Below are 14,755 nucleotides of genomic sequence, written 5' to 3' on the forward strand. Positions count from 1 at the left end.
TGAGGTGAGCTGGACGTTTAAGGCATGAAACAGTGTAGTTTTTGGTTTTCTATAAACATTTGGAACGTCGACTATTGTATTAAAATGTGTGCTATCTCTTACAGGGTTATTGATCAGAGGACTTTCAACGCCAACCAGTCTGGCTCCTGTGAAATAAAACTTCTAAAACAAGTGTCAATTATTGAATTAGCTAGTGCTTAGATCTAATATTTATAGATTGTTTCTTGAACGCCTCATGATGACAGTTTTAAATACTTAAGCAACAGTGAAGATAATTGTATATTTAACATGGGTATTTTGACCTATTTAGAAATATATGTTTCAGATTACGTATAATTTTAGGTTTTAAATTTACAGGATACGTTTAGTTTTAAGTCTACATGTTACGGCCATTGAACGCACCATGAACTTCTACGCGGAAGTTTTGTATATTCCATTATTTCCCGTCAGCCCGTGTGCACGTGATGGCGGCTTTCAATGACGTCATGCAAAACACGCGAGAGTTTAAGGCGAGATTTCCTTTTCGCCACCGATCCAACATGGCGCCGTAGAGACGTTGTTATTGTTCTAGCACTCATTCAAGCATCGGTCTAGCTCCGGTTTATATGCGGAAACGGCCCGAGAAGATTGGCGTGGGTATGAGAGGGAATATCAGGAGATAATGCTGAGAACAACCGGCTTCTTCCGTGGGCTTGACTGTCCGTTTTACACGGAACCTGCTGAGGGCAAAGACAGTGGGTGCAACAGACCTTACTGTCACTTCAGGCACAGCCAGCAGAGACGGAGCTCCTACGTAGGAGCGCTCGACAGTCAAAAGCTCCATACGGCCCAAAAAGGTGACTCCCTCTTAGGACTTCAAAGTGTAAATAACCATTGAGATGTGCTTGCTGCCCAAATATTGGTGGGCAAGCGTTACGAGTTCGGCTTTGAAGATGTAAATGGAATGCAGCTGACGAAACCATAAAGCTTTGAAAGGCTTATGTAATCTTTATTTCAAAATATCAATGGCGTTAACGCGTCTATTTAATATTCAGTACGTTTTTGCACAACTTGCCGTTTTCTACTCAGGAGCTGGAGAAGTCTAAGTTCCAACATGTGTGTTATAGGGACCGGTTTAATGTAGACATTCTTTCCACAGGGCAGCACGGTGGAACAGGGGTTAGTGCATGTGCCTCACAATACGAAGGTCCTGGGTAGTCCTGAGTTCAAACGTCACAGCACAATAACCGCTGCCATTAAAGTTGTGAATGACATTATAGGAGCATTGGACTCCAAAAAATATTGTGCAGCTCTATTTATTGACCTGTCAAAGGCGTTTGACACGGTCAACCATACGATTTTAGCAGATAGATTGCACAGGATTGGCGTATCTGGGTATGCTGTTAACTGGTTTTCTAATTACCTTTCTGATAGAACACAATGTGTCCAATTTGCTGGGTCTCACCCTGGACATAAACTTTTTGAACTGCTGCCCTCGGGCAGGAGATACAGGACAATAAAATGCCGGACAAACAGACTTAAGAACACTTTTTACCCGAGAGCAATAGTGTCGCTGAACACAAGACGACAATAATGACTGTGCATGTGAGCTGTGTGCTTGGTATTTTTATGTATTTTATGTATTTTTATCTACTTATCTATGTTCTTATGTTTTTAGGTGTTATGAATTTGCACTAAATTAGTTTAGCTTGCAATTTCGTTGTACAATGACAATAAAGATATATTCTATTCTATTCATCTTTCCTCCCTTTGTTAAAGGGCATACCACAGGGTTCAATATTAGGACCTCTGTTGTTCTCCATTTACATGAACAATCTTTGTGATAAAATATCAGCTGCTGCGTTCCACTTCTATGCAGATGATGCGGTCATATATTGTTCATCGCCCTCTGCAGTGCAAACCCTTGAACTCTTGCAGTCTGCTTTTGATGTTGTTCAGTCCCAGCTGACCCAATTTAGGCTAGTGCTAAATGCAGACAAATCTAAGGTGACGTTATTCTCAAATGGCAAATGGCTGCCATTGAACATCCCTAAAATATTGACTACTCATGGGGTCGAGCTTGAGTTTGTCACAACATATAAATACTTAGGAATTATTATTGATGAGCGATTGTCTTTTAAAGTACACATAGAAAAGCTTGTGTCTAAGCTTAAAATTAAATTGGGTTTCTTTTTTAGAAATAAGTCTTGTTTTTCCCTAAAATTTAGGAAACAGCTGATCTCATCCATCTTTATTCCTTTACCTGATTATGGAGACTTGCTTTTTATGAATGCACCTGGCACTTATTGAAAAAACTAGACACTGTGTATCACTGTTCCTTATGTTTTATTACTGGTTGTGGAACTCTTGTCCACCACTGTACTTTGTATGTAAAGGCAAACTGTCCATTTCTCTTGGGAAAGGTACTTGCTTTTAAATTAAACTATTACTTAATCATTTTAAATTATTTTTGACCTGTTGTGGTTTGACTGCTGTTGTTCTGTTGTATTGTCTTGTTGTAATTATTATTGTAACTTTGTTTGTGCTGCCATCTTTGTCAGGTTGCGCTTGAAAAAGAGATTTTAATCTCATTGAGTCTTTACCCGGTTAAATAAAGGACATTGATTGATTGGCTTTAGTATCTGATGGGTTATAGGTGATGCATCACATCCATGGACAAGAGCATGGATATATAAGAAAGTTAGAAATACTTGACATTAGTTCTAATAGATTTATGTGGGTTACTATTTCCATTCTAAAAGTTATGTATTCATATTTTGTGCAATATGTCATATGTAGATACACTAATGTTATCTTTTTTGGTCCTATTGTCCATGCGTAAATACATCCGTTATTGCTAACTACTTATGTAATAGGACTATGGGCAATAATAGCAGCACTTTAACTTACTAGGCCAAAAGAGATGTGTATCTTTTTCCTTCAGCACAATTATTATATGCAACAAATTAGCACTTCTCCATCTGCCTTATGCACATTAACTCCTATGGTCACTTTGTTCCTGATCTACCCTGATCTTAGGTCATCAACCGAGCTAGATGGAACCTAGCTTTTGGCTACAATTTGGCACCTTTACACTTTATATGTTTATTAATGTGCATTGTCCCATGTGACAAAGATGTAACAAATATAGCAAACGGCGACTTCCTATTAGGAGTTTTATAATACATCTATGAACAACCTTATTGGTTTGTCTGGTGGGACTGGCCAAAGTTAAGTAGGAGAAAATGCGGTCGGTTATAAATGATTTAATGTCTCTGTGCGGCCCGGTACATAATGCGTCACGGACCGGTGGTTGGGGACCACTTTTATATGTGACTTAAATGGTATTTATTTTCATCATCATGCTGTTTACATTTTGACATGACGGCTAACAAGTGTCCAACATGCTAGGCATCAAACAGCCCTTTGAGACACTTGTGATTTAGGGCTATATAAATAAACATTGATTGATTGATTGATTGATTGAAACAGGGTGTTTAGGTTTTCATCCTTGAAGGGGAACTGCACTTTTTTCTGGGGATCTTGCCTATCATTCACAATCCTTATGGGAGACTTGCACACATGTTTTTTATGCATTCTAACTCATAATTAGCTAACAATGGAGGTAATGGAGGTAATAGAATTCGCTCTATTCCGCCTATAAAACGCTCTAAAAACATCCATAAACCTCCATCTACATTCTATATACATGCTGTAAGTATATATATCTGACATCACATGGACAACGATAAGACCTTCTGGAGGAAAGTTATGTGGTCATATGAAACTAAAATTTAGCTCTTTGGCCACAATACCCAGCAATATGTTTGGAGGAGAAAGGGTGAGACCTTTAATCCCAGGAACACCATACCTACCGTCAAGCATGGTGGTGGTAGTATTATGCTCTGGGCCTGTTTTGCTGCCAATGGAACTGGTGCTTTACAGAGAGTAAATGGGACAATGAAAAAGGAGGATTACCTCCAAATTCTTCAGGACAACCTACAATCATCAGCCCGGAGGTTGGGTCTTGGGCGCAGTTGGGTGTTCCCACAGGACAATGACCCCAAACGCATGTCAAAAGTGGTAAAGGAATGGCTAAATCAGGCTACAATTAAGGTTTTAGAATGGCCTTCCCAAAGTCCTGACTTAAACGTGTGGACAATGCTGAAGAAACAAGTCCATGTCAGAAAACCCAACAAATTTAGCTGAACTGCACCAATTTTGTCAAGAGGAGTGGTCAAAAATTCAACCAGAAGTTTGCCAGAAGCTTGTGGATGGCTACCAAAAGCGCCTTATTGCTGTGGAACTTGCCAAGGGACATGTAACCAAATATTAACATTGCTGTATGTATACTTTTGACCCAGCAGATTTGGTCACATTTTCAGTAGACTCATAATAAATTCATAAAAGAACCAAACTTCATGAATGTTTTTGTGACAAACAAGTATGTGCTCCAATCACTCTATCAAAAAAAAAAAAAGAGTTCTAGAAATTATTAGAAACTCAAAGCAGCCATGACATTATGTTCTTTACAAGTGTATGTAAACTTTTGACCACGACTGTATGTAATGTAGTCACAGGCACATTGATAATAACATGTAATATTTACGTACTTCGGTTAGTTTAAGCATACGGCGGCATATTAATTTCACAGATGCATCCATTCCACAGATGTTTGCTATTTACTTCAACGACTACTACTAAGTATTGCAGTCTTCATGAGAGACAACAACTACTACTTTGGAATAAATGATGATTCAGAACCTTATATTTTTGAGCCTGAATATACAGAGGACGAGCTACAATTTTTAAAAGCTGTGTGTTAAACATATACAGCTTCAGTGAAACATTAAGCATAATGTAGCATTATTGCTAAACAATACAAACTACAAAAATAATAAAACAATCCCTTTCTGTACAATGTGAGCACTCACTGGGATGCCGACTGATGGGATGATCATATCGTACCATTTAGATGAAGAATTCATCATAATCCTCACGAAGGTAAAATAAAAAAAAAAAAAAGGTGGGCACAAACGAGCGTCTTCGTGTCTTTCGTGCTAGATTTAGCTATTACCAAGACAGTGGCGATGCAGCAGCAGCTCAGTACATCAATACTATAGCTGCATGAGTTAGTTACAGCTCTGGGATCTTGGCGCCGCTAAAAATAGTTTCTGGGTTAGTGCTTATGATAACAATATCGCAAATACTTGGTAAATGGAATATTGTTGGCGGTTTTGGGATGTTTTTTAGAGGTCTTCATGGGTGAATTAGAGTACTCCCATTAGCTGCATTGTTAGCCACTTTGTACTTGCCATAGTTTACAAATTGGAATGCATAAAAAAAGAAAAACGCGTGTTCTTGTCTTACATAGAGATTGTGAATGATATTCAAAATTCCACAAAAAAGGGCAATTGCCCTTTAAATTTCACCCGAAAGCCGAACATCCCTAACTTTTTGTGAGTACAGTTGCTGTCATACATGACGTGTGTCACAGCTGTTGTTTTGAAAAGGCCATGTCAGGTCAACCAAATGAGCTGAGCCCATCGTATGTAAATACATTTGTTGCATTTTGCTCACCATGCAAAGTTGTGTATTACAAACCTTGACATAGGCTTTTTGAAATTTGTGTTGTACAATGTTCTACAATGTTCAAACGGCAGAGGCATTCTATTGTGTACTGTACTGTACTGTACTGTACAAGGTGTGACGATGAAGATCCAGGACAAGTGCTAATCATATTTTAGAATCTGTGCTGACACAGTGGCATTCCATTCTACAATTAACATTTTCCTTATAACCTTGATGCACGCTATGAATAGCCTGTTATGCACTCTTGAACCAACATGCAATTTCATTTCGAAATGACTCAAATGTACGACAATGTCATTGTACTTAATCACTCATTTTGTTCTCTTGTTAAAAACAGAGTAGTCATGCTATTCACTTCTGTTAAGAAAGTCCTTCATCAACTGTCCTTCTGGGACCTCCCAGGGTTTCCCTCAGCTTGCCAACATACCTATGGCAGTGGGGGTGTAACCAATACGACATCAGATCATTTGCATAATCTGCGTTGATGCATATATTTTTCTTTAAAAAGGCAAACAAACATGTTAGAAATACATTCAAAAACAATTCTGTGTTATTAGTATTAGCATATATTTTATCTTATTTTATATAATTTTGCTGCATTTTTCAATTGTTGCTGCTTATTGTACAATGTACTTTGGATTTTTTCAAGTTTCGAGAGACTTCTCCAGTCCTCTTAGTGACTTTTTATTTATTAAGAACGACTAATAACAAATGCAACATCTTTTTCTGGTGTTTTTGGAGACGTACGTGACGAACAGCGAAAGAGCTGCAGTGAGCCTGCCCTGACCTCCCACTGGCTTCACGCTGCTGCTCCAACTGCATTTTCTCTTCTTAAAAGCCGCCACTGTCCTCTTGATATTTGCATATTGCACATTTTTAAATTTGCTGTCCGCGTGTAAATGGTAAATGGGTTATACCTTCAAAGCGCTTTGACACTATTTCCACATTCACCCATTCACACACACATTTACACACTGATGGTGGAATCTGCCATGCAAGGCCCTAATCATGACCCATCAGGAGCAAGGGGATCAAACCAGGAACCCTAAAGTTGCTGGCACGGCTGCTCTACAAACCGAGCCACACCGTCGTGTACATCTCGAATATACTAAAACACGTCCACAAAGCAGACATGCGTCCTCTGCTCCAGACAATCCTGTGTGTATTGCTTATTGTTACCCACATATGCGGTCCTCTCCAAGGTTTCTCATAGTCATTCACATTGACGTCCCACTGGGGTGAGTTTTCCTTGCCCGTATGTGGGCTCTGTACCGAGGATGTCGTTGTGGCTTGTACAGCCCTTTGAGACACTTGTGATTTAGGGCTATATAAATAAACATTGATTGATTGATTGATTGATTGATTGATTACCTGTTTGTACCTATTTTTGTGTATTTGTAATCGCCATTTTTTTTGTTTTTGTTTTTTTGTTTGTTTGTTTCTCCACTCGGGCTGCGCCCCGGGCTGATGTAACAGTTGGTTGGGGGGCGCAAAATACATGAAAATAACATAACATAACATAAGTCTCGAAAGTTTGAAATCAAACCGGAGATATTTATAAAACAATCTTGCCTTCTTCCAAACAGGCCGTAATTTGAAACTTTAGTGACGTATTTTGCCTTAAGTCATCAGATATGGTAGAGGTTTACCGATGAGCTTTGCTCGAGTCCGACATTTTTATTTAGTTGTAGTCGATAAGTTCCTTCTTTTTCTGTATTCGATTGTTGTGGAGCATATTGACTCATACATCAGAATCAGCTTTATTGGCCCGGTATGTTTAACACACAATGAATTTGACTTGGTAGGTTGTGCCCTCTTTGTACAATATAAACAATAAATATTAACGATTAACTGAAAATTAGGGATGTCCGATAATGGCTTTTTGCCGATATCCGATATTCCGATATTGTCCAACTCTTTAATTACAGATACCGATATCAACCGATACCAATATCAACCGATATATACATGTCGTGGAATTAACACATTATTATGCCTAATTTGGACAACCAGGTATGGTGAAGATAAGGTACTTTTAAAAAAAATTATAAAATAAAATAAGATAAATAAATTTAAAAAAAATTATTGAATAAAAAAGAAAGTAAAACAATATAAAAACGGTTACATTGAAAATAGTAATTAATGAAAATTAGTAAAATTAACTAAAGGTTAGTACTATTAGTGGACCAGCAGCACGCACAATCATGTGTGCTTACGGATTGTATCCCTTGCAGACTGTATTGATATATATTGACATATAATGTAGGAACCAGAATATTAATAACAGAAAGAAACAACTCTATTGTGTGAATGAGTGTAAATGGGGGAGGAAGGTTTTTTGGGTTGGTGCACTAATTGTAAGTGTATCTTGGGTTTTTTATGTTGATTGAATAAAAAATAAAACAGTACCGATAATTTAAAAAAAACGATACCGATAATTTCCGATATTACATTTTAACGCATTTATCGGTTCTTCTCTACTAAAAATCTAAAGCGAAGTTGGTAGAGTGGCCGTTCCAGCAATCAGAGGGTTGCTGGTTACTGGGGTTCAATCCCCACCTTCTACCATCCTAGTCATGTCCGTTGTGTCCTTGGGCAAGACACTTCACCCTTGCTCCTGATGGCTGCTGGTTAGCGCTTTGCATGGCAGCTCCCGCCATCAGTGTGTGAATGTGTGTGTGAATGGGTGAATGTGGAAATACTGTCAAAGCGCTTTGAGTACCTAGAAGGTAGAAAAGCGCTATACAAGTATAACCCATTTATCATTTATTTATTTATTTAAATAACTAATACGTCCAAGGCTCATATTATGCACATGCATACTAAAATCCTCTGCTGTTGGCATTTCTAATAAAAAGTAGTTCATAGTTCTAATTTGCATCTGTCAGTAGACTCGATTTGGAAGCGCTAAAAACTACAACATGGCCGCGACCCCGAGAGGGACAAGCGATAAAAAATGGATGGATAGATGGGCTGGCGAGGTGGAGACTCAGTCGAAGGGGGCTTGGTCTGGGGGAGGGCTTCGGCATGTAAATTACACCGCCCACAAAATTGCGCATCCTGATGGACGGTCAGAAAGCGGCTTGAAGATGGTCTGTAAAACAAAATATAGGCAACATTTTGACAAAAGAATCCATATTACATGTTATGTAGACCACAGGGACGTGTTTTAATTGTAGGTAAAAAAAAAAAAAAAATCATAATATGACCCCTTTTAAAAAAGGCCTCAGTCAACTGTCCTTCCAGGATCTCCCCTAGAGAACAACAAAAAGACAATCTGAAGTTTTTTGGTGAGGGTTTTAGCTTATTTGTAACATGCATATAGTCACAATATGGTACATCACAAATTTCCAGTCTTTCATTACAGCATGTCCGAAAAGGAGCAGGGAGAAGCAGGGCTTAATCCTACTCCTTTTCCATTTCATAGCAATGTCTAACATGTTTCACTTTCTGGAATCAAAATGTAACACAAACATATTAAATTAATAAATAAATAATCAAAAAAGTGAATAAATAGTTGTTTATATATTTTGATTTACTTAATGAGTTATGATAAGATGATGGTTGCATTTTTCAATAGGGATCAAGATGTTTATCAAGATTCTTATTCCTTGTACTTTGTAAACAATTTGAGTTGTAACCGTTCCTTAAACTGGAACATATTGATACCTTTTTTGATTTATTTGCTTTTAATCCATTCCATCACTTAATTCCACATACTGATATACTAAATGTGTTAAGTGTTGAATGTTTTAAAGCCGAACAAGACAATGAGGAGTGTGATTATAGTGGCCTGCAACAGTCTATGTATGTGTGCCAAAAGAATCATCCCAGAGAGTGGCGATCAGGAAAATCATGATTTACAATTTATTTCGCAGAATCATACAACCCACAATTTGATTCCTAAAATATGTTGCATTCCCACAGAACAAGGCTATGACCCGTTCAAACCCGAAGTTGAGAGGCAGCAGAATGAGTCGCCATCACCCTCGGGAGACCTCAGCGGCGAACTGGAGCTGGTCAACAAGGCTATCGAGGAGGTTCGCAATGAGGTGGAGAGGGAGAAGAGGAAGCTGTCAAGGATTGGGGACGAACCGTATAATGCCAGCGGAAAAAGTGTGTCTTCCTCTGATGTCGTCAAAGGTCAAGCTTCGGCAGCCGGCACACACTTGGCGTACGATCCCGGTTGTTACCAGATGACATCCGGAGGGTATAACCCCAATCCTGGTTGCAGCAAGTACACGCTGGATTCGGACAGTCGGAGAAGCAATAGCAACTCCATGGAGTACGTGCCTACGTCTTTAAAAAAGAATCCATCTCGAGCACACACACAGAAAATCCCCTCTCCTCCCCCAAGTCCAAAGTATTCTAGGACATACTCCTCGACATGTAAATACACGGTGGACACTTCGAGGCCCTCTACAGACATGGAGTATGACCCGCTCTCCAACTATGCCGCAGGGATTGCGGCAAAAAACAAGAGGGATAACAGCAAACGGGACATTGCGATGGAGGGCAAAAAGACGCAGAAACTCAAAGCGTCAGCTGACGCTTTTGTCCCGTGTGTGAAAAAAGCACAGCAGCAAACTGTGGATACAAACAAGTACACAATCTCGGACTCTGAGGAGGAGAGCTCTGGAACGGAATACAGACCCACTTCGCTTAGTAGTCTCCAGCAGAGGAAAGGCAGGAGTTTATTGCTGACGGGAGACAATGTCGGGGAAGAGAGGACTAAAGGTGCCCTAAAAGCACTGGGGCAGAGAAATAAAGGGGACTTCGTAGAGGACTTAGTCATGCTGGAGCAGATCCAAAAAAAGATTAGCCCAAATAAAAAGAACATGATCAGTCAAAGTAGTCACGTAAAGAGTGACAAGTCCAAGAAAGAAAAAGTGGGCCAATCCTCTCTTAGCAGTAAGAGTACCAACAAGAACAAGGAGTCATTAAATAACTCTCGTCAGGCCTCTACCAAAAAGGAGAATAAAAGTCATGGTAAGACTGACGATAGAAAGAATACGGTTAAGGTTAAGACAGCCGACAAAGTTAATAGGGAGCACAAAAAAGGCGATGTAAAGGTGACATTTACGGAAAAAGTCAAAATCAACTCAAGCAAACGAGATAAAGACACGGAAAACCGTGCAGGGGAAAGCGGGAAGTCCAAGACATTAGATAAGGGCAAGCAGAAGGAGTGGCAACACAAAAACGGTAAACTGGACGGTAACAAAAGAGACAAGGATGGAAAGAAAGTCAAAGGTAGTTCTTCAAGTGCTAAGAGTAAAAGTAGTTCTGCCGGCAGCAAAGAAAAAATCAAACGTATCGTAAGCCTCAAAAACGGGAAAAGGCTGCCGGAGAAACGGAGAAGTGTGAGTCTCAGCCACGCCGATCTTTTCGGGGATGAGAGCGCCGAGGAGGCTGAACCAATGGAGACGGACGGCGGCTACGAAGAGCCAGAGGAAACGCTTGTGAGGAAATGCGCTAATGCTTTGAAGCGGGGGCGACTGAATAAAAGGAAGGCATCAGAGCTGACGCCGTCTTCCTCTGAGGATGAGGCCGATGGAGGCACAGAGGCGGGTGGGGCAGATAAAGACGCCTTTAGCGAAATTGACTTGTCAATCTTCCAGGATGATTTGGACTTTGACACAGATCCCATGGAGGAGTGTTTACGCATATTCAATGAATCCCAGGACGTGAAGAAGGAAGATAAAGGGAGGCAAACTAAGCAGGTACTCGTCCGTGTTCTGTTATGTTTGTCCCTCCATTTAGTCTTGTTTTGGTGTCACATGTTTTTCTTGTGCGTTCTCAGCCCTCTAGAGATTTCGAGGAGGAGAAAAACACTGACAACACTTTAACCACCCTCCTTCCTGGTCAGAAGAAGAGAATCTCACACTTTGCTGCCAAAGGAACTGTAAGTTGACAAATCAAGGTCTTAATCTCTTTTACCGTCACATCTTATTCAGTCTAACCAATTATTGGGTGATTTTTCAATGATTAAAGGGAATATGGTGGTTTTAATCTTCACTTAAAAAACTTAATTGTGGTCCAGATAATACGTATTGGATATTCTTTGGTGTAAATTTTGCGTACATTTTGCTCCACAGTCACTTTTATAACACATTTTTTGAGTCTGTCTGCAAGATGTCCGATTCTGAAGGAGTTCCCAGATTGCAAATTAAACCAGGCCCCACCCTCTCCAGTAATATCATATATTTTGAAAATGTACATTGTTTAGATATATATCTTGAAGTCGTCAGCGCTATTTTTTTCCCCACACATGGTCGAAAACAAAGTTAATAAACATTATCACCCGGTCACAACGAAAAAAGCTCATTTTAGCAGCATATATGTCACTGCATGTCACATGTCAGTGTTATTAGTCACATGCCGAACCAAAATTATCTAAAAAAAATAATATTTTATCCTACATTTGTACTTTTTTGTGTTTTGTCATAGCCTGAAGCGGCAAATAAGGGCTTTCACCTCACTGTGACTGCTAGTCTGTGAAACCCTGCAAAACAGAGGCATCCAAATCTATGTGCAAGCTTACGCCAAAGTGCATGAACCTTATGATGTGACACTTTGGCATTGTTTAACACGAGTATCCAACATTGTGACAACATTTATAAGTCCGAAAAGACATAATGCATCATAGGCCCCCTTTAATGTATCAATAGTACTTTAAGGCTCCCTCATAACATGTAAGTAGGACATTACCTAATTTAAATAATTGGCTATGACGCATGTGTATTACATTTTGTAAAAGGTTATGGGAGAGCAGCTCCCACTAGTTAAGAAGCGTGCTACATGCTTTCATGTTAGAGCATGTAAACACAAGGCCTCTCAGGGCAGCCATAATTGTGATGTGTTACTTAATATGTCCAATGTGACCACAAAAAATTTCTAGATTTGTCCCTTACAGCCTTTTTGAAAAAGGGGATCTATTCTAGATGGATCTGAATTCTAAATATGGCGACAAACTCACTTATTTGGCAACACTGATCCCTCCTGCTACTTCTTCTTATTCTCTTGTAGACCAGGGCCCTCATGTATCAAGCTTGCGGACGCACAAAAACCTGCACTACGCCCTTTTTCACGGCACAGTTAAGGTGTATCAAAACTGACGTTGACGTGGAAATGTGCGCTGCTGCACATTTATACAGGCTGTGGCTACCTTAGTGACACACATAAGTGATGCTGGGTAACAATTCAGATAAAAAGTGTCAACTTAGACTGATTGATGTGTACATCAGAGACTTAGGAAGCAGTGTTATGCTGTCATTGATTGTACGCAATTGTAACGACTAGGTCCATTCAAAGACAGTCCCATTATATTGTGTTTGAGAGCTAGGGAAAACAAGTAACGGCAAATCTGTTTGTTGCAGTCCAAATTGATCTGTAGCGGGCCACCACAAATAAATAAATGTATGGATTTTATTTTTTTTTACTATGGATGTTAAATCAAGAAATGTGTTAAATATGTTTAATGCAGAATTGTTGCCCAAAGATAACTTAAAAATAAATGTTATAATTTATTACTAATCAATACCAATGTATTTATTAACTATACTGCAGAATATATCTAATCTATTAGGGCAAGACTCATCACTTTAGCTTGGTAATTTTGGTTTGACTGCTGCTGCTGTTGCCTTTTGTGTGCAACTGCATCGTCCATGCATGTTTTGTGCACTACGTACTGAGAGCTTGCTTTGAATAAACTTGTTTTCCTGTTTGTCAGAGTGATGCACCTTCAAAGAATGTGGTTCGGCCATGCAGGAGAACCACAGCTCAAGAGGTCTGTTATCAACGCATGCAGATGGCGCAGCAACAAGCCGCTCAGCTCTCTGTTTCGATCAAAGCGGCCGCACAGAGCTCTTTCAGCATTGGCTCTCCGGGAGCGAAGAAGAGGATCGCACACCGTCCCAATCCACTGTCAATATCCTCTAAAACAAGTATGACGTAACTTGTGTGTTCACTGTGATTGCTGTCATTAGCTTTTATATCCATTTTTGATCAAGCTGGGATAAGAAACTACCGTCTTAAGTGTTTTATCTGTACACCTGCACAATCTGAGATACAATAATGTAAATGTTATAATGCTCAGTTTTGGTTGCCATTATGAGAAAAGTGTTTTTAACAATGTGTAGTTGGTGTGATGTAGAACTGCCATGCATCATATTGAGGGCTGCTTCTAATATTTAGTCAGAAGGGCAATTAATACCTCATTTGATAGTGTTTGGCATGTTTTTGAAAAATCAAATATTAGATTGTGCAGTTGTATGTAATCAAGCGTCTAGTAAACGTGTATTGTCATAGCACTAAAATCAAACAAAACTGTAGCTGTCTCTCAATTCTGCGACCGCATACTTCCATGGACCCAGCCCATGTGGTCGAGGGAGTTTGGGTCCCTGAGAGAGTCCTCCAGCCGCGGCTGGAACGATGTGAATTGGGACTGTTTAGCTTTTGCTACGCTTCCGTGGGTGACATGTTCACAACCTCGGGCTTGCGATCGTCGTCGGCGGTCACTCGAAACGAGTATGACTGTCCTCCGTAGGGTCGTAGGGTGGATTCCCTATATGGAGGACGCCTGTGCGTGGAATCTTTTAATGTGGGGAGACTGGTGCACGGTCAGCCACCACACAGTCCTTGGCATTGAGCGGGCCAGGGTCCAGTGGCATGGAGACCAAGACGACTGGGGACCCGTCTTTGCTGCAGCCTTCATCCGCCTTCCCAGCCGTTGTGGTGCATTCCGCTGCCGCCATCTTCCGCCTGGTCCACCGTTGAGGCGGTTTTCACTATTCGCCCATAGCTGGGGTTATTTACCCATAGCTGGGACAGGGGTTGACTGGGCACCAGGGCATGTCCACACACCGGTGGGCCTGCATGCCCCGTCTCTGGGGCCCCCTGCTGCTCCGAGATCCCGTACAACTTAGCCTGGAACCGCGAGGTTCCAGTTACCGTGTGTGGCCACGAGGAGGCATGTACGAGTCTTGACAATGGAGAGGCTATGTACCGGCTGAGGAGGCTTATGCACTCGGCTCCTCTTTTCGCCCTCTGAGACAGAGGGCTAGCCGGCGGCACTAGCTGAAAGCAATGAGTATCAGGCAGAAGCAGCATGCAGCATAGCAAGCAAAAGCGGCATGCAGCATGCACTAACTACAGGTACTACTACTCCAAGGCTACTGCACTAGAC

At 40.5% G+C, this 14,755-nt stretch overlaps 1 protein-coding gene across 1 annotated transcript in view; it reads left to right on the top strand.

Moving 5' to 3' along the window:
- Positions 1-502: 502 nt before the first annotated feature.
- rexo1 (REX1, RNA exonuclease 1 homolog) overlaps positions 503-14,755 on the top strand; it is a 33,867-nt gene continuing 19,614 nt past the window's right edge. The window contains exons 1-4 of the mRNA XM_062028368.1: positions 503-836; positions 9,499-11,291; positions 11,372-11,473; positions 13,301-13,514. Coding sequence (XP_061884352.1) covers positions 662-836; positions 9,499-11,291; positions 11,372-11,473; positions 13,301-13,514 — 2,284 coding nt within the window. The 5' untranslated portion in view covers positions 503-661. The remainder of the gene's footprint in view (positions 837-9,498; positions 11,292-11,371; positions 11,474-13,300; positions 13,515-14,755) is intronic.

This window comes from Entelurus aequoreus, linkage group LG19 (assembly GCF_033978785.1).
Source record: "Entelurus aequoreus isolate RoL-2023_Sb linkage group LG19, RoL_Eaeq_v1.1, whole genome shotgun sequence".
NCBI lineage: Eukaryota > Metazoa > Chordata > Actinopteri > Syngnathiformes > Syngnathidae > Entelurus > Entelurus aequoreus.